The sequence below is a fragment of the Gorilla gorilla genome, chromosome 10 (assembly GCF_029281585.2).
Source record: "Gorilla gorilla gorilla isolate KB3781 chromosome 10, NHGRI_mGorGor1-v2.1_pri, whole genome shotgun sequence".
NCBI classification, from domain to species: domain Eukaryota; kingdom Metazoa; phylum Chordata; class Mammalia; order Primates; family Hominidae; genus Gorilla; species Gorilla gorilla.
The window spans coordinates 112,038,690-112,064,662 of record NC_073234.2 but is presented as its reverse complement, the minus strand read 5'-3'; the positions used below and the strand labels follow the sequence as shown (position 1 = coordinate 112,064,662).

General features: G+C 38.5%; 1 protein-coding gene across 1 annotated transcript in view; it reads right to left on the bottom strand.

The window, feature by feature from the left end:
• Positions 1-25,973, bottom strand: part of CFAP54 (cilia and flagella associated protein 54) — a 372,948-nt gene that overhangs the window by 225,961 nt on the left and 121,014 nt on the right. Inside the window, exons 27-32 of the mRNA XM_055357441.2 lie at positions 9,721-9,852; positions 7,572-7,686; positions 5,646-5,735; positions 4,516-4,642; positions 1,257-1,368; positions 817-917 (exon numbers count right to left, since the gene is read on the bottom strand). Coding sequence (XP_055213416.1) covers positions 817-917; positions 1,257-1,368; positions 4,516-4,642; positions 5,646-5,735; positions 7,572-7,686; positions 9,721-9,852 — 677 coding nt within the window. The remainder of the gene's footprint in view (positions 1-816; positions 918-1,256; positions 1,369-4,515; positions 4,643-5,645; positions 5,736-7,571; positions 7,687-9,720; positions 9,853-25,973) is intronic.

Here is a 25,973-nt window from a genome sequence, read left to right as displayed (position 1 = left end):
AATTGGAAAAAAATTACAGCATGCATTATTTGGGGCTATATACATATGTGGTTGACATATGAATTCACTCATCAGCATAATAAACACGAAATTTTGGCATAGTATTATTTCCAGGATAGAGGAAAACAGAAATGCATACCAAGACGGGTACACAGGGATTTCAACTGTGTTTGAAAGGTTTTACGTGTTAAGCTGCATAGTTGTTATATTATTTTTATACCTATCTAAAATATGTCATAATTTAAATAAAGAAAATGAAGGAATAATCAAAGAGATAGTAGGCAAATGCAAATAAAAACAAAGTGGAATTGGTTCTATTAATATCTATGTGGTGTAAATTAAAATCAAAATCACTAAACAGGTATAGAAAAACATTAGATAATGAAGGTAAGATATATAAAGAATGTATAAGAATAAAAAATTCTTACACATGTGTACTTATAATGTGTACTTATAAAAACAGAAACTAAACATTTTGCCATAATATATTTTATAATCAAGAACTTTAGGTTCACTGATAATTTACCAATTTGTTCTCCTAACCACCCTATCTAAACTATTGCCACCACCACCTTCATGCCAAGCCAAATATTCTTTATTATTTCATTTACTTTATAACATTTATCACCATTTTTAACTGTCTTGTTTATTTAGGTGTTTACTTGTTTACTATGCTTTTTTCATTAGTATGTAAGTTCCTTGAAGGCAGTGATTTCACCTGTCTGGTCCACCAGTGTATCCCTAGTACCCAAAATAATGCCCAACACATAGTTACCCTCAAGTAAACTTTTATTGAATTAATTAATTAGTGAATACCTTTCATGTGCCACCATTTCAGAAATAGCTGGATTTTTAAAAATGAAATCTCTTAGAGTTTCCTTTTTTTTACTTCTTATTCTTTGTTGCATTTCTGCACTCTTAATAGAGGAGATAAAATGTTACAAGTTAAACTTTGAACACAGTAGTATAATTTATTCATATTCTAATGCTTATCTCTTGACATTGAAATACAGTAGTTTATAACCTCAATTAAAATTACTATGAAAGGCAACAGAAGTACCCCCGTAGACAAAAAAATCTGATTATAACAATATCTACATGTTAATCTAAAAGTTGTATTGTGTAATTATAAAATTATGCTTGTTAGTATATCCTTCTGTTTCATATTATAATGGGTTTAAATGTAGCCAATCATCTCTAGATACATGAATCTCTTAATTTCATTACCTAAAATTCAAAACTCATAGGAAACTTACTCTTCCAATTTCCATTACTGCAGCTTTCAACTTCAAAGATTTGTTTGCTTTTTTATTCAAAGCACTGTCCTTATATTTCACTTTTATTAGTCCAAGTAGAGACTCATTTCTCCTAATAAAAAAGATAAAGTCAGTCAAAAAGACCTGCAAAAATTCGCAGAACTACCCCAAAGTAATATGTCTTTAAAGTTTTCACTGAAAGTATACAAGAATATCTAAAACTGCTTGTGTCCTATGCATAAATTTGACTGTGATATCTCTGTTCAGCATGAAATAGCTGGTCTCTCAAAAGAGCAAAGTGTAAATCATATCATAAAATGTGAGTATCAATGAAGATGTTGAATAATAGAAACTTTTCACAACATTGATAAAAGTTTAAGAGCAACTGAGCAATATCCACTAATGTTAAAATGTTCATATCTTGGAAACTACAGCCCTGTATATTTACAGAAACTCTCACACATGCATAAGGACACATGTATAAGAATGTCCTTTGCAGCACTGTTTATAATAATAAAAAATTAGGAAGAATTTAAATGCCTATTTACAGGAGACTGAATAAATAAGTTTTAAAATGTATTACACAATGTATAGGCTGGGCGTGGTGGCTCACGTCTGTAATCCCAGCACTTTGGGAGGCTGAGGCGGGTGGATCACGAGGTCAGGAGATAGAGACCATCCTGGCTAACAGGGTGAAACCCTGTCTCTACTAAAAATACAAAAAAAAAAAAAATTAGTTGGGCATGGTGGCAGGCGCCTACTGTAGTCCCAGCTACTTGGGAGGCTGAGGCAGGAAAATGGTGTGAACTCGGGAGGTGGAGCTTGCAGTGAGCCAAGATCGCGCCACTGCACACCAGCCTGGGCGACAGACCAAGACTCTGTCTCAAAAAAAAATAATAATAAAATGTATTACACAATGTATAATAGAGAATATGTTGTATATTATAATCGTATAATAAAAGCACCCATAGGGCTTTCTATAGGGAAAAAGAGGAGTTGAAGGCATGATGTACATGGAACAGAACTGGATTGAAAATAAAGTAACGATGGACACTTCTTCCCTTATAACTCAGAGAATACTGTAAAAGTAACCCTAGACAAGCTTCCTTGCTTCCAACAGATTTCAGTCTCTTTGGTTCCATCTTTTGCAGGCTCCCAGCCACTGCTGCCCTCTGAATACCAACAGGAACTGAGCTGACCTTTTACCAATACTATAATCTCTCACTGTCCCTTTATTGACACTTGCCTATTTTTCCTGAAATTTCTATTTTTTTTGAATTTATATTTCTTCATAAGTACTAGCCAGGTACACCAAAACTGCTTAACATGATAAATGGGATCCCAAAACTTGAATAAAATGTAGGGTCTTATTAATGCAAGGCTAATGACATGACGGGGTAAGCCTGGATAGCTAGTTCCAGGGGTTGGAACTTGACCCAAATCCATCTTGGTCCCTTCACTCCAGTTTTGATGAAGATAATCCTAATCCCATGGTTGTCTGGAACCCCAGTTCAGCTGTAACAATCTAAGAATCACCCAGTTAGTTGACATTCGTTTGGGCAAATGTTTTGCTGCCTAAATTAGAAGCCTTTGATCAATGACCATAAGGGACTTGGGGAGCCATCCTCCACGACTTGCAGCCTAAGACTGCCTTCCATTTCCAACCAGCTACGTCTCTTCTCTACAGCCTCTCCTCTCTCTCTCCCTCACTACCAGGGTGCTTGACCTGGTGGTTATGTTCTTCCAGAAAGAGATGGGAAGGAGAGGAGGTCACACTTAGACTACAGTCTTTGCCACCATCTCAGCATTCTCCTCCACGCACAGCAGAACCTTCATCCTTTGAATAAATTAAACTCCTCCACTCCTTGATCTGTTCACTGCTCTGTGGAGCTCTGACTGACTGCTTTTCATTCTGATAAATAGTATTTTAAAATTTTTATTCAAGTCAACGTTACTGAGGACTTGTTCATTGTTTTAACTATTTATACAGCCATGTGTCACTTAGCAGTAGGGATACATTCTGAGAAATACTTTGTTAGGGAATTTTTCATTGTGTGAACATCATAGAGTGTACTTATGCAAACCTAGATGGTACCACCTGCTACACATCTTCGTGATATAGTACAGCCTATTGCTCCTAGACTACAAACGCATACAGCATGTTACTATACTGAACGCTGTAGGCGATGTTGTAACATAATAGTATTTATGTATCTAAACATATCCAAACATGGAAAAAGTACAGTATAAATACAGTATTATAATCTTATACTCCTCTTCCAGAATATCTCTTATTCTTAAGTTAGACTTCCACAGCCAGCCCTCCACATTTGCCTGCACACTGAAAGTATCTTCTGTTTTTCTTTGGAATCAAGAACATTATTTAACCCTCCTAAATATCTAATTTTAGCTGTTTTTAAAAAAATTTAATAGAACTCTAATTCTGAACAATTCTGTTATTATCACGGCCTGTTTCATTTAATATAAGCAATTTTTTCTTTTATCTTTTGAAAATATGAAGCATATACATACTCTAAGCTTCTGTTCTAATAAATGAAGTACCTATTTTAGGAAGAATATCTTTCTGTATGTTTTTAAGGGAATGCTTCTCTTTTGCTGCCATTTCAAAAACAGGTTTCATGTTACTGTTTACTTTTATTAAAATGGGATGGACAGATCAATGCCCAGTGAAGAAAAGCCCACTCTCAGTTGATAAAAGAAAAGTTGGATTCATTTGGCATGTCTCATAATTGGTGTGAAGCACTATCATTTTATTTGGGAGCAAAGAGAATCATTCAGGCTTACAGAATAGGAGGGGCAGCTTTAAGGTTTACTGCTTTTATTTGAGGAACTCCCTCTTCACATATACAAATGGAAACCTCAAGAAATGGCTCTATTTGTTACCATAGAAGAATTACAAACACGTGGTAAATGACCAAAACTGGAGCCAAAACCTTGTGTGAGAAAGAACTGACGGCCTAGAGATACTATTATCCATCCTGACTCAATAGCAAAAGACTTAATCTGTTTCCAGCTAGAGACCTGAACATGCTCTATTCTCATTTGTGAGTACATTGTATATATATTTTTATTTTTAGTTATTTATTTACACAGACATGAATTTTCACTATCTCTTAGGCAGTGGTTTTAACTGTATATACTCCACTCTCTTTTTCATCTACCTTATATTTCTTAAAACTGACAATGATATTCATTTTTTAAAGTTGTTAACATGTATAACACTGATAATTCCAAGTACCTTTTCAAGAAGTCATGGACAGGAGTTGTTACCTCTACCATAAGGTGAAATTTTTCCTCATTCATGCATTTTAGCATAACTTGTGTAAAGAATTCCAGAAATCTTGGTTTTTGCTTAAATTTCATAACTGTAATAACAAGGAAGTTCATATATAGTTAACAATATACTCAATTATTAGTACCAAAGGGTTGCCAGTGCTAGCAGTCATTTTGTTCCAACAGGCAAGTTTATTAATCTGCTTTTTAGATTTCTCCATTTTAAAAAGTATATAGGAATAAATGTGGTGTGAACTATTGTTTTTCTAATATCAATGAATCCTTTACAGTCTATATTAAATTTAGTTTCTAAATATCTCAGCACTGAGAAAGATTTCATTAAGGTCACTTCTAATGTATGACTAACTGGGGGAAAAAATTGTTGATAATTATCATAACTAGTAATCCTAATTTTTATTATATTTCACTCTGAATTAATCAATTATGTTGCCATTTCTCATTAGCTAAACTTGAAATTCACTAATACATTTTTCTTTTTTTTTTTTTTTTGTTTTTTGAGACAGAGTCTCACTCTGTCGCCCAGGCTGGAGTGTAGTGGCACGATCTCAGCTCACTACAACCTCTGCCTCCCAAGTTCAAGTGATTCTCCTGCCTCAGCCTCCTGAGAAGCTGGGATTACAGGCACCCACCACCCAACACGTGGATAATTTTTGTATTTTTAGTAGAGACGGGGCTTCACCATGTTGCCCAGGCTGGTCTCAAACTCCTGACCTCAGGTGATCTGCCTGCCTTGGCCTCCCAAAGTGCTGAGATTACAGGCGTGAGCTTCTGTGCCCAGTCACTAATATGTTTTTCAATGCCTTAGTTTTTGTAAGCTTCATAATAACACCATTCACTACCAAAATAAGCCACCATCAAGATTCTGTCTTTCCAGACTTTAAATCAGGTACCTCTTTAGGTCTCTTTCATTACTTGGCAATCACGATTCTGCATTATTCTGAGTGGGTAAGAATTCAAAATATTCTGCCTAAAACAGGTGAAATCTTCAAGCAGACAACAGAAACAAAATCCACAGAATTAATTCTCTTCAGTGATAAATCGAGTGAACAGCATATACACATCCAGTTCACCTACCTTCTTTCACGGCACCTTTGACCGGCCAATTCAAAACTACAGGATAAAGAAATATAGGGTCCTCTCCTCCTGAGAGTTCAGATGTAACATCTAAGGTTAAAAAATTCAAAAGTTGTATGTTCTGTTTAGTAACCCAAAATACAAATTTTTTGAGTAATTCACAATAACAATTCTTTAAAAGAGATGACAAAACAGGAAAATACTATTTATTCTAAATTATGTGCCTTAAAATAGCAATTATAGCATTACATTTTGGAAATAAAAATAATCTGATGAAATTATTTGCTTCACATTTCCCCCTAAAAGCTAAGGGGTCCACCACCAAATAGGTAAAGAGTTTCCAAGGCATGATTCTCTCTTTTTCAACAGCTGTCATATATCAGCAAACCCAAGACTCAGAAATCTACCAATTACATTTACCCCATTTTAGCAAAATTATCTTTAAAAGGCAGTAAAGTATAACACAGTCACTGCTGGAGCCAGACTGGCTGGGTTCAAATTCTAACTATGACATTTTTTAGTTATGAAACCTTGGAAAGTTATTTAGCTTCTTTGTGCCTCAGTTTCCTTATCTTTATAATGGAGATAATAATAGTACCTTCTTATGGCTCTTATATACAGGTTGCATGAGTTTTAATGTGTATATTTTATAAAAATAGTATATTTTGTAAAATAGTGACTGGCACGCAGAAAACACTGTACAAAACTATCATTTTATTATTGTTTTTGAATTTACTATTCTTTTTCTAACCATTAGACCACCAGGGAAAATTTATTATTTAGCTAGTTATAGCTCATTGTGCTTCTTGGTAAAATATTTTTACTGATATTATGAAAATAAATAATTCACATTTCTAGAACACTGTATATTTTAAGGAATTATACTTTATATATATAATAAGATGATTACAGCTTTCCCAAAGCTAGGTTAACTAATTATGGGAATAATCAAATACTTAGTTCAATTCATAAATCCATGCTTGAAACAAGCATGGAACATATTAAAAGAGAGAGAGCCAAGTCAGCGAAGCCCACAAGATAGAACAGAGGCACACAGTAGGAGAGGTGAGGTAGGGACATGGAATTCTACAAGTGTAGCCTTATCCCCAAAAGCCATGGGGCAAAAGTAGAGCCTCGTACTTGGTTTAAGGCTCAAATTTGGATACTCTCTTGTTCTAGAAGATTTGAAGTACCTGCTTTTTAAAAATGTGACAATACTAATCATCACCAGAAACTAACTCAATTTCCCAAGTAGCCTTCCAGGCTGCAAACTCCAAAATACCAATCATTGCATTAACACATTGGTTTATTATGAAATTACTACAGTACAACGACCTAAAATTAAACTAATCTTTCACTCTGCTTTCTACTCTGGAAGGCATTGGTTCAAACCACTTACACATTAACAACACTCACACTATTCCTTTATTTCTCAGTTGCATTTCTGACTTCAAAGCAGTGATTTTTGTGCCACCCATAACCCCCTCCCACTCTCCCACCAAGGATACCCAGATGGTTGTCACAACTAGGGGGTGGTGTGCTGTGCTTCTGTGAGTAGAGGCCAGGGATGCTACTCAATATCATACAGTGCCAAGGACAGTCCCCCACAACAAAGAACTACCTGGCCCAAAATGCTGATAGTGTCGAGGTTGAGAAAACTTGCTTTAGAGTCAGAAGACACAGGCTCAAGTCCAAGCCAGCTATGTAATCCTAAGTAAATCACTTAATCTTTATGAGTCACATCTGTAAAAAGTGGTTAGCAATCCCTTATTAACAGGGTATTGTTAGGATTAATGATATAAAAGCACTGTGTAAACCTTAAAGGGTTTACCAAATGCTAATCTCATCGTAATCCTTTGAACTAAATAGTTTCTCGTTTTAAAAAACTTAATGCTAAATGGAAGTATACAGAAAACAAATGATTACATTGCTTTGTCAGTTTGAGTAGGTGTGTCTCCAACAAGGCCAGCTGTTCATTTATCTTTTCAGGCAGTAGTATCTGCTGTGGCTTCTTAGTCTTTAAAGACTTCTTAGAAGAATCCTAAAAACATTGGTTAAACGTCAAAATGTACTTTAACGTGTTGCAACAACTGTCATTTTCAAAAAATATTCTTTAAATTATGTTTTCATACTTTCATACTTGGTAGATAAAACTACGATCTACATAACAATATTAATTAACAACAATGAATAATAACAGTTATTGTGCTCTAATTAAATGTAGACATAGTGCTGTGTTTCACGGAGATTGACCAAAATGCTGCTTCTTTTCTCTCTCCCTTTCTCCCAGTAACTTCCACCTACCTAACCAGCCCCCTCCAAAACCTGCATTCTCAAAGCAGCTGAGGCTATGTCTCTAAAAATCTTGAAAAGACAATTCCCAGCCTGCCCTCAGAAATGTATCCCTTTATTCTCTTTTCCCTTTCTTTTTCCCAGAAGGAGCTTCTTTACAACTAAGCTAATTGCCTTTGTTACTTTGCCTTTCATTGAAACTTAAGGGGATCAGCAATTAGTGGATTAAGAATCAGCCTGTCTGCCCACTCAGGCTCACTACCATGTTTTCTCTGTCTGAGCCTGAGAACTGACCTGTTAATGTCTCTTGTTCAAAAAAAAAAACTTCCAAGCCCCTTTAGGCTTAAAGGAACCTTGAGTAGCTCTAATAATTTCTGACTCCTATAAATTAACAATCTCTACAATCTTGGATGGAAGAATCACAACGTTCTGCTGGACTGTAAGCTTCAAGAAGAGAGGCATGAGGCCTGTCCTACTATGATGTGGAAGGCCCTGAGTCAAAGCCTGGGTGACATAAAGGGGCTGATAGACTCTGAGAGTAGACACTGCATGGCACAAAAACAAACAAACAAACAAACAAAACCCTCATATTGCTTCCAGCTTAATCAAAAATCCCTCTAGACAAAACATCCTTCCAACTAGGAAAAAAAAAGTATTATAGCTTAAAAAGTCATCCAGTAAAACAGTGGTGATTTTTAAAAGATTTTTTTTGGCAAACAAATGCTTACTTGGAAATTCAAGATATCACAGAGATAGAAATGGAGCTACTCTAACTTAGACAGAGTCAGGGATGAGAGTCTCTACTCCCACCCAAGCCATGGGAGGGACTTCAAGTAATTTCTAGTGCCCTCAGAAACCCAATGAACTGGCCAGGCACTGTGGCTCACACCTGTAATCCCAGAACTTTGGAAGGCCAAGGTGGGAGGATCACCTGAGGTCAGGAGTTCAGGACCAGCCTGGCCAATATGGTGAAACCCCATCTCTACTAAAAATACAAAAATTAGCCAGGTGTGGTGTCATACACCTATAATCCTAGCTACTCAGAGGCTGAGGCAGAAGAATCACTTGAACCGAGGAGGTGGAGGCTACGGTGAGGCAAGATTGCATCACTGCACTCCAGCTTAGACTATAGAGTGAGACTGTGTCAAGAAAGAAAGAAAGAGAGAGAGAGAGAGAGAGAGGGCGGGTGGGCGGGCAGGCAGGCCAGTGAACTAAGTAACATTTCAAAACTTGATCTACAAAACTACATAGTTTCAAGGAAAGGCAATAAGCATAAGCTCTTGTAAGACTCATGCTTGGAAGGCAGATATTAAAAGTTAATCTCAAAAATTAGCAGTCTCATAAAGAAGAGAACGCGGGTGTCACAATGAGTTTCAGAAATCTACTTTGAACACAAAGTAAAAAAACTCTGATATGTATTTGCTACATTCAATGATCCACCCAGAACAATAAAATCTTAGATTTGGAAGAGACTTTAGAGAGCTTTTAAGTCCAGTGTCCAACTGGGTGTAAGAAGCCTCTATTATCATTAACTGATGGTCGGGACTGGTGATGGGGACTATTCAGTATGCTAGCAGAGATTCCTTTTTCATTTTCTGGACTATAACTAAAAAAAAAAAAAAAACAAACAAAACCCAAAAGCTCTTTACTATAATACTTTACTTATATGTAAATATAACAAATGTAAAACTTACCAATTTTCTAATATGTTTAATAATACTACATTACCCCTAAAAGATGCAAACTAAACATAGGTTTAAAAATGAGAAACAAAAACAATTACCTCCTCTGGCATTTCTTCTTGTTCATTACTACCATCAAACAGAGACTTGCATCCTGGTGTGATGTCCAACATTTTTTTCCCATAATTTATAATCATTACTGCCAGGTCATATTCCCTCCATGAACGAAGAATCTAATTTAAAATATTTATTAATTATCTCTGTTGGGCATTCTTGTCTATTTTCAAGTATAACGCATCATTTTTCATAAATTCAAAAGCCCCATAGAGTTTTCAGTCTAAGAATCCCCCTTTTATTTTTAAAAAAACCATAAGTTTATCTCCAGATCGTATTAACACATTGAGTCCAACTAAAGATGCATAATTCAACTATTTTAAGTAAAGGACTAATAACGGGATCTCATCAATAACAAATTTCCCATATCTCTGGGCCACACAGCCATATACCTTCTGATACAGTGAGTTAACTATTAAGAAAACAATTCCTTTCAAAAAATCCATATTTAAAAAGTCATTTGTAAAGGCCACATCACCACCACTTCTTATCTTGAGTTGCTTTCTATAGGAAATGGCACAACTACCAACCTCATGATGTCTTAAGGAGCATTTATATCACTAAGTGATTTACAAGACATTCTGCTAGAGGACTAGGCTAGATAGAAGCTGTTTTTGGCAGATTCCCCATCAACCCTAGGGGAAGTGTGCACTGTAGTCGTAAGGGGAAGAGGCCTATTTAGCCTCTCTCACATCCCCTAATACCAGTTCTTTGGCCTTATCTATTCTGGCCCTTACCTACCTTTCTAAAGTAATCTTCCACCACTCATCTCCTTGTACTTTAATCTTACAAAATATTGAGCCAATTATAAAATCTGACAGTCACCATTGTGTTACAGGACTTCATGTCTTCCCACAGCTGAGCCACTTCCCAGAACAGCTGTCTGCACCTTGTTTATACAGCTTCACCTTGCCATTAAAACCTTGGCTCTAGCATCAACTTCAGAAAAGCTGCCCTGGCCAGCAATCTGATTTGCATATATTCTGCTGTAGGGAAGGGTCAAAAAAGGGGACACACTAATTGTGGGCCTCTTAGGGCAACTAGGAGTATAAATAAGTTAGTGTGAATTTGTTATATGTAGATATATTCTGTTGAGTATGTTAGTATTTAAGACAAGTGTATTAGTTTGTTCTCACACTTATAATAAAGACATACCCAAGACGGGGTAATTTACAAAGGAAAGAGGTTTAATTGACCCACAATTTAACAGGGCTGGCGAGGCCTCACAATCACGGCTGAAGGTGAATGAGGGGCAAAGTCATGTCTTACATGGTGGCAAGCAAGAGGGCCTGTATAGGGGAACTCCCTTTATAAAAAAGTCGGATCTCATGAGACTTATTCACTATCACCAGAACAGCGCAGGAAAGACCCGCCCCCATGATTCAATTACTTCACACCAGGTCCCTCCTACGACATGTGGGAATTATAGGAGCTACAATTCAAGATGAGATTTGGGTGGGGAGACAGTCAAACCATATCAATAAATAACAACTGTTACTTCTCATGCAGGGAAGGGATATATAAAGTGGCTGAACAATAATGAGTGGCTGCTTAGACCTGAGAAGCCCTATCTAATGCTAAGAACTGGAACACGTTATCTTTGGGACTAGGGCAAAGGCACTAAACTAATAGTGACTGTGGAACAGAGTGTGGGAAAGAAAGTGCCAAATAAATTTTGTGAGTTTTTTAAAAAATTTTTATTTGTTTACTTATTTTATATTTTGTAGAGGCAGGGTCTCTAAAAATCCCATGCCTGGGATTATAGGCATGAGTCACCATGTCCGGCCAAAATAAATTTTGAATAGGTAGGTAGGGTTAGGTCATGCAAAACCTTGAATGCTCAGCAAAACAGTCAAATCTCATTATGAAATGTATATGAGCGGGAGAAAGTTTTCCTATAAGGAAATAGAATCGAGCTAAGTTTTGCTATAAGAAAACAGAAACAAGTCTGCTCTCCACTCTACTTAATTTTGCTTTCTGACATATTTAGGTCCTAAGCTTACAGATAACTGGGCAATCTTTTCCCCTTCTTTTAATATGCTAGTAGAAAATAATAAATGATAAGAATTTTTTCCAGCCAAAGGAAAAACAGAGGACCAATTCTATTTAACATACCAAATGATGAACAGAAACAGAGTATGCCAGATGTTTAGCATAACAATTTTTAAATCATGCAAAAGTAATGACACATTGAAGATGGCAAATCTCACAAGTGGCATGTTAGAAAAAAATACTGATGCTTAAAGAAGAAAGACTCAACCATCTGAAAAGATTACCAATTTTTAAAACAGAACAGAGAAAAGAAACAGAGCCATTTGACTAATCAGGTTTTACATGTCCTAAGAGAAAATCCAACGTTGTTTATATCAAATGAACACCTGAAATCTGGGATTCAGGGTTAGTCCAGGATCCTGGAACTGTAGGCTAGACAGGAGGAAGCTTCTAGAATGGCAATTCTCAACATATTAGGGACAAAATCAAGTCAAATATCAAAATCGTGACATTAATATATTACTTGTTTTTGAATGTTTTCAGAACACATTCAGGCTGGTCGCCGTGGCTTATGCCTGTAATCCCAGCATTTTGGGAAGTGCAGGCAGGTGGATTGCATGAGCTCAGGAGTTCGAGACCAGCCTGAGCAACATGGCAAAACCCTGTCTCTACAAAAAATACAAAAATTAGCCAGGTGTGGTGACACATGGCTGTAGTCCCAGCTACTCAGAGGCTGATATGCGAGGATTGCTTGAGCCAGGGAGGTGGAGATTGCAGTGAGCTGAGATCATGCCTGATCTCTGTCTCAGAAACAAACAAACAAACACACATTCAGGGTCATTTCTACAGTAACATCACTTGGATTTCAATGATTCCCCAAATGGGAGAAGAAGGGGGTGGGGGTCCTGGCCAGCAAGTCAGGAAATGCACAGAGTCAGCTAGAAGCTGGTGTGTGCTAAGAGAGAAAATTCATCCAAAGCTGAGAAAGGTAGCACGTGAATTCAAGGAGGTCAACCTCCACTGGGTCCCAAATGCTGGTTGGAAGTCCAATTTATTCTAGGTCAGCATTCTCTCCCATCTTCTTCAGTGGCTGGCCCAAACCCACCCATTCTCAAATCTTTGAAACCCACCCTTACCCATCTCCTCCTGTCAGCAAATGACCTTGCTTCCTGTCCACAGAGGAAATGTTAAGGGAAGTAGCTTCTCTCCCATCCACAAACCTATCATCACACGTCTGTAACTACAACCACCCTTCCCTCCTTGAGAGACGAGAAGCGAATCTCCTGTCCAGACTAACCCCTCCCACATGTGCTGGGATCTCACTGCCTCATGCTTTCAGGGATCCTGCTCTAGTCCTCACACCACCTCTCTCAAGTCTTCATCCTTTCCCTTTCCCTTTCCTGGTCCCTCCTCATCAGTATTTCAATGTTTTGGAGTATGTCGATAAGCTGAATTGGTTTTTTTGGATTGTTTTAGCAGAAGTTGCCATTGGCAAGATGCAAACCACAAGCTGCCTTGAAATAGAGTTTCTTTCTTTCTTCTGGAAGACATTGCAGTAGCCCCTGTTAGTTACTTAAACGTAAGTAGTTGTGTTCAGTGCCCTGGAAAGAGAGTGTAACCTGGCCTTCCCTTATTTGAAAAAGACACCCCTCCCCTGGAAATACTCATTGATGGAAGAGCTTTTTGGGGGTCGGAGTAGGCCAAGCAGATAAATATATTCTTTTTTTTTTTTTTTTTGAGACAAAGTCTTGCTCTGTCGCCCAGGCTGGAGTGCAGTGGCATAATCTCGGCTCACTGCAAGCTCTGCCTCCCGGGTTCACGCCATTCTCCTGCCTCAGCCTCCCGAGTAGCTGGGACTACATGTGCCTGCCACCTCGCCTGGCTAATTTTTTGTATTTTTAGTAAAGACAGGGTTGCACCATGTTAGCCAGGATGGTCTCGATCTCCTGACCTCGTGATCAGCCCAGCTTGGCCTCCCAAAGTGCTGGGATTACAGGCGTGAGCCACCACGCCCCGCCCGCAGATAAATATATTCTAAAGAAAAGTAACCTTGGAAGATAGACTTTGGGCCCAGCACAACAAGAATTAATGTGTGTGTGATTGTAGCACTGGAAAAAGAAAAGGGTGCTTTGGATTGCATGGGACCCCTGCTTTCAATGGTGTCACCATGTGACAATGACAGAACTAACAGCAGCAGGAATGTTCTTGAGGTTGGGAGGGATTAGGAATGACAGAATAGCTTTAGACTAATCAAACTCTTCAGTTATCCCTCCTGTCTAGTATTTGGAAGAAGGATTGACCTCTTGGACTAAGTGTACCCTTGAAATTGTTAGATAATTCTCTCCCCTTCTCACTCTATGCACCGTCCCCTGGTGGTAGCATCTATTTCTACTGCTTCAATTGCAGTCCTGATACTAACGACTTCTTTGTCTTTACATACATTTCATATCTCCCGAGCTCCAGGCTGATAGGTCCTGTTATATAAAGGCCACTTCTTTGGATATCCTATCGACTCCAAAATTCAATCTGTTTAAAACTCATTACCTTCTCCCCCTTCACTACACAAAGTTACTCCTCATGCAGGGTTCAATGAGTAGTGTTATATTCACCCAGCTGCCCAGACCAGGTAGCTGAATATTACCACTGCCTCTTCCCTCTCCCTCCTTTATTCTTATCTATTTAGAGTTTCAGATTCTCAATTCTATCTCATACATAACTGATGAATCCTTTCCATTCTCTCTACCTCCACTTTTTCCATACCAGTTTAGTTTATCTTCTCTCTGAACTCATCTCTGCCTCAGGTCTTATCTCCTCTAATTATTAGCTGTTGTACAACAAGAACAATTTCTTTTTTCTAAAATACAAATCTCCTTATGTCATTCCTGGGTGTGAAACCCTTCAATGGCACCTCCCTGACCCCAAAAGATGGCCATTTATCACCTGGTACCTGTCCATTGCTCAACCTTTTAAGACAACTGAAATATTGCATTATATCCTCCATGATAAAAGATAAATTTGATTATTTATCATATTTTCCCAACCTAATATTTGCCTTTGAGCTTTCCTTATAGTGTCTTGCCATAAAAATGTTTTAATCATCATGTAATCTAATTATCTTTTTCTGTTTATCTTTTTCTTTTTACACTTTAAGTTCTAGGGTACATGTGCACAACATGCAGTTTTGTTACATATGTCTACACGTGCCATGTTGGTGTGCTGCACCCATTAACTCGTCATTTACATTAGATATATCTCCTAATGCTATCCCTCCCCCCTCCCACCACCCCACAACAGGCCCCGGTGTGTGATGTTCCCTTTCCTGTGTCCAAGTGTTCTCATCGTTCAATTCCCACCTATGAGTGAGAATATGCGGTGTTTGGATTTTTGTCCTTCTGATAGTTTGCTGAGAATGATGGTTTCCAGCTTCATCCATGTCCCCACAAAGGACATGAACTCATCCTTTTTTATGGCTACATAGTATTCCATGGTGTATATGTGCCACATTTCTTAATCCCATCTATCATTGTTGGACATTTGGGTTGGTTCCAAGTCTTTGCTATTGTGAATAGTGCCACAATAAACATACGTGTGCATGTGTCTTTATAGCAGCATGATTTATAATCCTTTGGGTATATACCCAGTAATGGGATGGCTGGGTCAAATGGTATTTCTAGTTCTAGATACCTGAGGAATCGCCACACTGTCTTCCACAATGGTTGAACTAGTTTACAGTCCCACCAACTGTGTAAAAGTGTTCCTATTTCTCCACATCCTCTCCAGCACCTCTTGTTTCCTGACTTTTTAATGATCACCATTCTAACTGGTGTGAGATGGTATCTCATTGTGGTTTTGATTTGCATTTCTCTGATGGCCAGTGATGATGAGCATTTTTTCAGGTGTCTTTTGGCTGCATAAATGTCTTCTTTTGAGAAGTGTCTATTCATGTCCTTCCTCCACTTGTTGATGGGGTTGTTTATTTTTTTCTTGTAAACTTGTTTGAGTTCTTTGTAGATTCCAGATATTAGCCCTTTGTCAGATGGATAGATTGCAAAAATTTTCTCCCATTCTGTAGGTTGCCTGTTCACTCTGATGGTAGTTTCTTTTTGCTGTGCAGAAGCTCTTTAGTTTAATTAGATCCCATTTGTCAATTTTGGCTTTTGTTGCCATTGCTATTGGTGTTTTAGACATGAAGTCCTTGCCCATGCCTATTTCCTGAATGGTATTGCCGAGGTTTTCTTCTAGGGTTTTTATGGTTTTAGGTCTAACATTTAAGTCTTTAATCCATCTTGAATTAATTTTTGTGTAAGGTGTAAGGAAGGGATCCAGTTTCAGCTTTCTACATATGGCTAGCCAGTTTTCCCAGCACCATTTATTAAATAGGGAATCCTTTCCCCATTTTTTGTTTTTGTCAGGTTTGTCAAAGATCAGATGGTTGTAGATGTGTGGTATTATTTCTGAGGGCTCTGTTCTGTTCCATTGGTCTATATCTCTGTTTTGGTACCAGTACCATGCTGTTTTGGTTACTGTAGCCTTGTAGTATAGTTTGCAGTCAGGTAGTGTGATGCCTCCAGCTTTGTTCTTTTGGCTTAGGATTGACTTGGAGATGCGGGCTCTTTTTTGGTTCCATACGAACTTTAAAGTAGTTTTTTTCCAATTCTGTGAAGAAAGTCATTGGTAGCTTGATGGGGATGGCATTGAATCTATAAATTACCTTGGGCAGTATGGCCATTTTCACAATATTGATTCTTCCTATCCATGAGCATGGAATGTTCTTCCATTTGTTTGTGTCCTCTTTTATTTCATTGAGCAGTGGTTTGTAGTTCTCCTTGAAGAGGTCCTTCCCATCCCTTGTAAGTTGGATTTCTAGGTATTTTATTCTCTTTGAAGCAATTGTGAATGGGAGTTCACTCATGATTTGGCTCTCTGTTTGTCTGTTATTGGTGTATAAGAATACTTGTGATTTTTGCACATTGATTTTGTATCCTGAGACTTTGCTGAAGTTGCTTATCAGCTTAAGGAGATTTTGGGCTGAGATGATGAGGTTTTCTAGATATACAATCATGTCATCTGCAAACAGGGACAATTTGACTTCCTCTTTTCCTAATTGAATACCCTTTATTTCTTTCTCCTGCCTGATTGCCCTGGCCAAAACTTCCAACACTATGTTGAATAGGTGTGGTGAGAGAGGGCATCCCTGTCTTGTGTCAGTTTTCAAAGGGAATGCTTCCAGTTTTTGCCCATTCCGTATGATACTGGCTGTGGGTTTGTCATAAATAGCTCTTATTATTTTGAGATATGTCCCATAAATACCTAATTTATTGAGAGTTTTTAGCATGAAGGGCTGTTGAATTTTGTCGAAGGCCTTTTCTGCATCTATTGAGATAATCGTGTGGTTTTTGTCTTTGGTTCTATTTATATGCTGGATTATGTTTATTGATTTGCATATGTTGAACCAGCCTTGCATCCCAGGGATGAAGCCCACTTGATCATGGTGGATAAGCTTTTTGATGTGCTGCTGGATTCCGTTTGCCAGTATTTTATTGAGGATTTTCACATCGATGCTCATCAGGGATATTGGTCTAAAATTCTCTTTTTTTGTTGTGTCTCTGCCAGGCTTTGGTATCAGGATGATGCTGGCCTCATAAAAAGAGTTAGGGAGGATTCCCTCTTTTTCTATTGATTGGAATAGTTTCAGAAGGAATGGTACCAGCTCCTCCTTGTACCTCTGGTAGAATTCGGCTGTGAATACATCTGGTCCTGGACTTTTTTTGGTTGGTAGGCTATTAATTATTGCCTCAATTTCAGAGCCTGTTCTATTCATGGATTCAACTTCTTCCTGGTTTAGTCTTGGGAGGGTCTATGTGTCCAGGAATTTATCCATTTCTTCTAGATTTTCTAGTATATTTGCTTATAGGTGTTTATAGTATTCTCTGCTGATAGTTTGTATCTCTGTGGGATAGGTGGTGATATCCCCTTTATCATTTTTTATTGTGTCTATTTGATTCTTCTCTCTTTTATTCTTTATTAGTCTTGGTAGTGGTCTATCAATTTTGTTGATCTTTTCAAAAAACCAGCTCCTGGATTCATTGATTTTTTGAAGGTTTTTTTGCATCTCTATCTCCTTCAGTTCTACTCTGATCTTAGTTATTTCTTGTCTTCTGCTGGCTTTTGAATGTGTTTGCTCTTGCTTCTCTAGTTCTTTTAATTGTGATGCTAGGGTGTCAATTTTAGATCTTTCCTGCTTTCTCTTGTGCGCATTTAGTGCTATAAATTTCCCTCTACACACTTCCTTAAATGTGTCCCAGATATACTGGTATGTTGTGTCTATGTTCTCATTGGTTTCAAAGAACATCTTTATTTCTCCCTTCATTTCGTTATGTACCCAGTAGTCATTCAGGAGCAGGTTGTTCAGTTTCCATGTAGTTGAGCAGTTTTGAGTGAGTTTTTAATCTTGAGTTCTTGTTTGATTGCACTGTGGTCTGAGAGACAGCTGTTATAATTTCTGTTCTTTTACATTTGCTAAGGAGTGCTTTACTTCCAACTATGTGGTCAATTTTGGAATAAGTGCAATGTGGTGCTGAGAATAATGTATATTCTGTTGATTTGGGGTGGAGAGTTCTGTAGATGTCTATTAGGTCTGCCGGGTGCAGAGCTGAGTTCAATTCCTGTATATCCTTTTTAACTTTCTGTCTCATTGATCTGTCTAAAGTTGACAGTGTGGTGTTACGGTCTCCCATTATTATTATGTGGGAGTCTAAGTCTCTTTGTAGGTCTCTAAGGACTTGCTTTACGAATCTGGGTGCTCCTGTATTGGGTGCATATATATTTAGAATAGTTAGCTCTTCTTGTTTAATTGATCCCTTTACCATTATGCAATGGTCTTCTTTGTCTCTTTTGATCTCTGTTGGGTTACTAGGATTGCAACTCCTTCCTTTTTATGTTTTCCATGTGCTTAGTAGATCTTCCTCCATCCCTTCATTTTGAGCCTATGTGTGTCTCTGCATGTGAGATGGGTCTCCTGAATACAGCACACCAGTAGGTCTTGACTCTTTATCCAACTTGCCAGTCTGTGTCTTTTAATTGGAGCACTTAGCCCATTTACATTTAAGGTTAATATTGCTATGTGTGAATTTGATCATGTTATTATAATGCTAGCTGGTTATTTTGCCCGTTAATTGATGCACTTTCTTCATAGTGTCAATGGTCTTTACAATTTGGCATGTTTTTGCAGTGGCTGGTACCAGTTCTTCCTTTCTATGTTTAGTGCTTCCTTCAGGAGCTCTTGTAAGGGAGGCCTGGTGGTGACAGAATCTCTCAGCATTTACTTGTCTGTAAGGGATTTTATTTCTCCTTACTTATGAAGCTTAGTTTGGCTGGATATGAAATTCTGGGTTGAAAATTCTTTTCTTTAAGAATGTTCAGTATTGTCCCCCACTCTCTTCTGGCTTGTAGGGTTTCTGCCAAGAGATCCACTGTTAGTCTGATGGGTTTCCCTTTGTGGGTAACCCTACCTTTCTCTCTGGCTTAACATTTTTTCCTTCATTTCAACTTTGGTGAGTCTGACCATTATGTGTCTTGGAGTTGCTCTTCTTGAGGAGTATCTTTGTGGCGTTCTCTGTAACCCTGAATTTGAATGCTGGCCTGCCTTGCTAGGTTGGGGAAGTTCTCCTGGATAATAACCTGCAGAGTGTTTTCCAACTTGGTTCCATTCTCCCCGTCACTTTCAGGTACACCAATCAGACGTAGATCTGGTCTTTTCACATAGTCCCATATTTCTTGGAGGCTTTGTTCATTTCTTTTTACTCTTTTTTCTCTAAACTTCTCTTCTCACTTCATTTCATTCATTTGATCTTCAATCACTGTTGATCGAATCAACTTCAATCCAGTTGATCAAATCGACTACTGAAGCTTGTGCATTCATCACGTAGTTCTCGTGTCATGGTTTTCAGCTCCATCGGGTCATTTAAGGACTTCTCTACACTGGTTATTCTAGTTAGCCATTTGTCTAATCTTCTTTCAAGGTTTTTAGCTTCTTTGCGATGGGTTTGAACTTCCTCCTTTAGCTTGGAGAAGTTTGATCATCTGAAGCCTTCTTCTCTCAACTCGTCAAAGTCATTCTCCGTCCAGTTTTTTTCCACTGCTGGTGAGGAGCTGCATTCCTTTGGAGGGAGAGAGGCACTCTGATTTTTAGAATTTTCAGCTTTTCTGCTATGTTTTTTCCCCATCTTTGTGGTTTTATGTAACTTTGGTCTTTGATGATGGTGACGTACAGATGGGGTTTTGGTGTGGATGTCCTTTCTGTTTGTTAGTTTTTCTTCTAACAGTCAGGACCCTCAGCTGCAGGTCTGTTGGAGTTTGCTGGAGGTCCACTCCAGACCCTGTTTGCCTGGGTATCAGCAGCGGAGGCTGCAGAACAGCAAATATTGCTGAACAGCGAATGTTGCTGCCTGATCGTTCCTCCGGAAGCTTCGTCTAAGAGGGATACCCAGCCATGTGAGGTGTCAGTCTGCCCCTACTGGGGGTTGCCTCCCAGTTAGGCTACTCAGGGGTCAGGGTCCCACTTGAGGAGGCAGTCTGTCCGTTCTCAGATCTCAAACTCCATGCTGGGAGAACCACTACTCTCTTCAAAGCTGTCAGACAGGGAAATTTAAGTCTGCAGAGGTTTCTACTGCCTTTTGTTCGACTATGCCCTGCCCCCAAAGGTGGAATCTACAGAGGCAGGCAGGCCTCCTTGAGCTGCGGTGGGCTCCACCCAGTTCGAACTTCCCAGCCACTTTGTTTACCCACTGAAGCCTCAGCAATGGCGGGTGCCCCTCCCCCAGCCTCGCTGCCACCTTGCAGCTCTATCTCAGACTGCTGTGCTAGCAATGAGTGAGGCTCTGTGGGCGTGGGACCCTCCGAGCCGTGGGCGTGGGACCCTCCGAGCCATGCGTGGGATATAATCTCCTGGTGTGCCGTTTGCTAAGACTGTTGGAAAAGCACAGTATTAGGGTGGGAGTGACCCGATTTTCCAGGTGCCGTCTGTCACAGCTTCCCTTGGCTAGGAAACAGAATTCCCTGACCCCTTGTGCTTCCCGGGTAAGACAATGCCTCACCCTGCTTCGGCTCACACTCAGTGGGCTGCACCCACTGTCCGACAAGCCCCAGTGAGATGAACCCAGTACCTCAGTTGGAAATGCAGAAATCACCCATCTTCTGCATTGCTCACGCTGGGAGATGTAGGCTGGAGCTGTTCCTATTCAGCCATCTTGGAAGCCCCCACCCCCCCATAACTCCCTGTTTATCTTTTGAATTTTGCGGCTTATCAAAGAAAGTGTCCCCTGACTCCAAGGCCGTATAAATATCCTTAAATCCACCTAGACTTCATTTTGTTTATAGCATGAGACAAGGTTCTGGCTTTGTTTACTTTCAGATGGAGAGTCAAGTTATACCAGCACCTTTCATTAAATAAACTATTATAACACACTATCATTTTCTCAATGAATCAAATTGCTACCTTTGTCATATATTAATTTCTTCTGTAGACTTAGGGGCCATTCCTGGACTGTCTATTCTATTGCACTGAACTGTTTGCCCGTCACTCTGTGACATCATTTTTTTATTAAAGTGGTCTTATGGCAAACTTTAATATCTATTGAGAACTTTTAAATTAATCAGTTTCAGAGAAACCCAATTAGAATTCTAATTAGAACTGTATTAAATTTAAATATTATTTTAGGAAGGATCTGCACTTCTGTGACAATAAGTCTACCTGTTCAGGAACTTGGTGTGACCTGCCTATATTCAGATCTTATTTTGTGTCCCTCAGTAAGATCCCACGGTTCTTTTATTTAGATTCTTTAACATTTTGTTAAGTTTTAAATATTGTGTATTATGAGTGGTATATCTTACCCTCTCCATTTCTAACTATTGCTAGTATTTTTAAAAACCTATCATTTTGTAAGTGTATTACATAGAATCACTTTACATATTCTCTTTGTAATCTTAATAATTTTTTTACCAGATCTTCATGGGGTTTTGAGACCAGTACAATTACAGATAAATTATACTTTTCTAATATTATAAAATTATTTTCTATCCTTATCTAGAATATGAGAAAGAACCTCTAAAAATACTGAATCTCACTGTTAGGAGTCAGCATCTATTTCCTGTGGCTGATTTTTAAAGAAATGGCTCCAGAAAATTGCCATTCAGTATGATATTTGCTGTAAAATGTTGGTAAATGTCTTTGTCATTATTCAATAGCTTCTTTCCTTTCCTAATTTATTAGAAATTTTATTAGGAAAGGTTACTAAGTGTTATCAAATGCCTTTGTGGCATTTTTCATATAATCTTATTTGTCTCCTTTACCTTGCTATTGCAAAAAATTCAAGTTTTGTTTTAATTCAGACTCGATTTTTAATACTTGACAATGAGACTGTCCTAAGACCAGAAAGTGACCAAATGCCATTCAGGAGCAGAGAAGGGTGATCTGACAGAATAGATTTGAAGGACACTACATAAACACTCTCTGTTCTGATTAATATTTTGGGCCCTGAACTCTGCTTTTTCTGATATGAAAATTGCCACTCCTCCTTTGTTTGCATTTTCCCAGTACCACTGTCTATCCATTCATTTTTTTCAAGCATTGCTTGTCATCGTGTTTTAGGACTGTTTCTTGAAATAGTATACATTTGAACCTAACTTTTTAGCCCATCTGGTAATTTCTGTCTTCTGAATTCCTTCACATTCAGTGAAGTGATCAATATACTTAATTATATTCCTTCCATCTTATATCTTCTCTTTTTCCTTCTTACTTTTGCTGAAAATTAGCCATTTTTTCTCCCTGTCAGTTTTTCCTGTTCCTGTTTTCTCTCTCTTATTCCTCTCTGTTCATTTTTTCCTCCCTGTCAGTTTAGAAGTCCTACTATGCAGCTGGGCGTGGTGGCTCACACCTGTAATCCCAGCAGTTTGGGAGGGTGTGGCGGGTGAATGACCTGAGGTCAGAAGTTTGAGACCAACCTGGACCACATGGTGAAACCCAGTCTCTACTAAAAATACAAAAATTAGGCGGGCATAGTGGTGCATGCCTGTAATCCCAGCTACTCAGGAGGCTGAGGCATGAGAATCACTTGAACTGGAGAGGCAGAGGTTGCAGTGAGCTGAGATTGAGCCACTGCACTCCAGCCTGGGTGATAGAGTGAGACTCTGCCTCAAAAAAAAAAAAAAAAAAAGTCCTACTATGCTGTAAAGTTCTGCTCATGGTTACATATTTCTCTGAGTCACCTTTAAATATGTATATAGAGAGACACATTTATATTCTATCAAAAAATAATAATTTTATATGTATGTGTGTGTGTGTGTGTGTGTGTGTATATATATATATGCATATATAAAACGCACAACCATGCACCAAAAATCTTTACCTGCTCATACCTCTCCTTACGCCAAACAGGATGGAAGTTTTAGGTCTAGGTTACTAATAAATTTTTCTTTCAAGAATGACTCTTCTATTTAAAGAATACCTACTTAGCATTTATATTACAAAGTCCTAGTCACATCATTATTATCTAATTAATTTTAATAATACATATATTGCAAGATTCATTGCTCCCATTATTCCTCTCCTTTTCGTCTTTCCCTGTCTTGGGATTTCTGTTCTGAATCAATTGTCATTTGATAGAGTATTTCCTCAAGTGTTTTCCTCAGATAAGTACATGGGCAGAATACTTTTTAAATGCCCGCACTTCTGAAAATGTTTATTTTGCCCTGACAAATGAATGATATCTTTCCTGGATATTAATTTTTGGACCTCGGTCTTTTTCCCTCAGGATTCTACAAATGTTGTTCCAGTGTTTTAACTTCTAGCATCACTGATTAAAAAAAAAAAGTCTGAAGCTAATTGATTCTCTTTCCATTGCAAATAAATGTTCTTTGGGTCACAAAACTTTAAGATTTGTCCTTATCCTTTGACTTCAGGGATTTCACCCACATGTATTTCCATATGTATTCTTATATTAATCCTGCCTGGGACTCAGGAAGCCTATTCCTTCTGCATTTGCTTTTCTTTTCTACCTCCAGACTTCTTTCGTTTTCATGTTATGACTTCTGGATCTGCCTTTTGAATTCATTTACCACCTCTAGGTAATTCTGTACTATGTTGGAAGGGGTATTTCTTGAGCTTTCAGATTTGACTCAAGAAATACCATAACCATAATCTTCATCTATTTGATTTTTTAATCAAAAATCAAATTCATTTGTTCAGTTACAGAAGGGTTATAATTTGTTTGTTTTCTTTTAGATCACATGATTGTATCTTCTTAAAAGTGTTCTCTGCGTTTTTTTTTTTAACCAAGCCTTCTCTAGTCTTTTTCCAACATGATGAGAGTAAAAACACAATGATTTTGGTGTCTGGCTTGCTCTTCTTTCCTTGGAGTATTGAGTCTCCTTCAGTGAGTAATTGCTTTTTTCTTCCTGCTAATGGCTTATGTTCCCTCAGCATCTACACAGACCAGGTCATAGCAGTCTCTCCAGCACTGGTAAGTCAGTGAGCAATGGAACGAATATTATTTCCTGCTCTTGAGGTCAGGCCATGAACAGAGAGCAAATAATGGCTTCTTTGCTAAGGTGGAGGGTAGAAGCCTCTCTGTTGCAAGACCTCCACAGAAGCAAGCTTACATCCTAACTAAAGCAATGGCTCAAATGAGCTCACCTACACAGCATTCTTCCAGATCTCTGATCAAACTGCAAAGGTCCTATGAGAACCACATAAAAACAGGCAGGCAGATATGGACCTTCTTTGAGGGAATCACTGGATTCTGTCAATGAAAGCCTTTGAGGAACCACACAATGCTGGTCTTTGAGCCAAGCAATGAGAACAAACAAGCTGACCTCTCTGCCTCTTGTCTCAGTTCCTTCTCGTTTCCAAGGTGAATGAGGTTCCATAAAAAGCCTTTTTCTCAGATATTCTGGCCTAAGATACCCCCTCCAGCCTTTACCAACTGGCCTGCTCAGGCTACTATAATCTGCCAAAATAAAAACTGAAAAAGAGAAAAGTCTGGGATGTGTGATTAAGCTGCTGTCTATTCAGAATTCCTCATCTCTTTACCTTAAAACAAATAGCCTTCCTGCAAGCCTTTGAGCTACAATAAATACTTTCTAGTATTTCTTCTCATTAAAGCCTAAATAAATTTAGTTAACTATTTTAATTGTTTTCCCATATTTTTGTAACAAACACAAAACACGTGGGAATACAGTGATTCTGTTTACAGACAACGCTAAGCACGACTATGGCTATATAGACCTCTTACAATAACTCTCAAGTCAACAGGTTGGGAATCCATTGCTCCACATGAATGGTCTGCCCTGCTGAAACCTGCCCACTCAACTGTAGGCTAAAATTGGTCATGAACCTCTAAGTCTATTCACTTGCATAGTCCTTCATGCCCTCTGCCAACAAAGCTGTTCCTCCTCCATCTGTCTCAGCTCTACTCTTCCTCTTACTACAGGGTCATCCCGTCTAAAATAGGCTCAGCTCCATAAATCTATCTCCTTTAACTGCTTTTCTTTTTGCTTATAACACTTAAAGCTTCATGAAATTGTATTTTATGCGTATGTTTGTTTTTTGTCACCACCCCACCCCCCACCCCCACTAAATCACAAGCTCTGTGAGATGATGTTGGTTTCTTTTTAAATAAAGAATGCCTACAGGTAGGTACACCTAATCTCTAGTTTGTCTCAGGACCCAACAAACCTTGTCTTACATTCAACCAATTCACCAATTATTTTACCTGCTTGGTCTCAGTAGGCATTTGAGTTTGTAACTCTTGCTCAGAGCATACCTAAGTCTCATCCCAAGAGCGAAGCCTCCCCCAATCATCCTATCCCTTAGTGGTCATCTTCCTGCATCCCTGTTGTGTCACCACCATCCGTTCATCACCTAAGCTAGAAACCTGGGTGTCATTCATGATTCATTCTTCTCCTCCTACAATTACTACGGACTTCTCTTTAATTCTTCAGGCATATGTCAAGAGCCCAAACCAGTGCCTGACACAAATAGGTAATCGTAAATACATATTGAATGAAGGAATGAAACAAAAATGAAAAATCTGTTTCTATTCTGACCACACTCTTGCCTATGTCTTCTCCTGGGTTGAGATGTCCAGATACAGCACTCTTGACTGGCACAGTCTGAATTCACCTCTCCAGTTTGTCCTTTGTTGAGTTCAGGGTCCCGCACACCAATCTCAGGATTGTCCTTAGAGTCTGC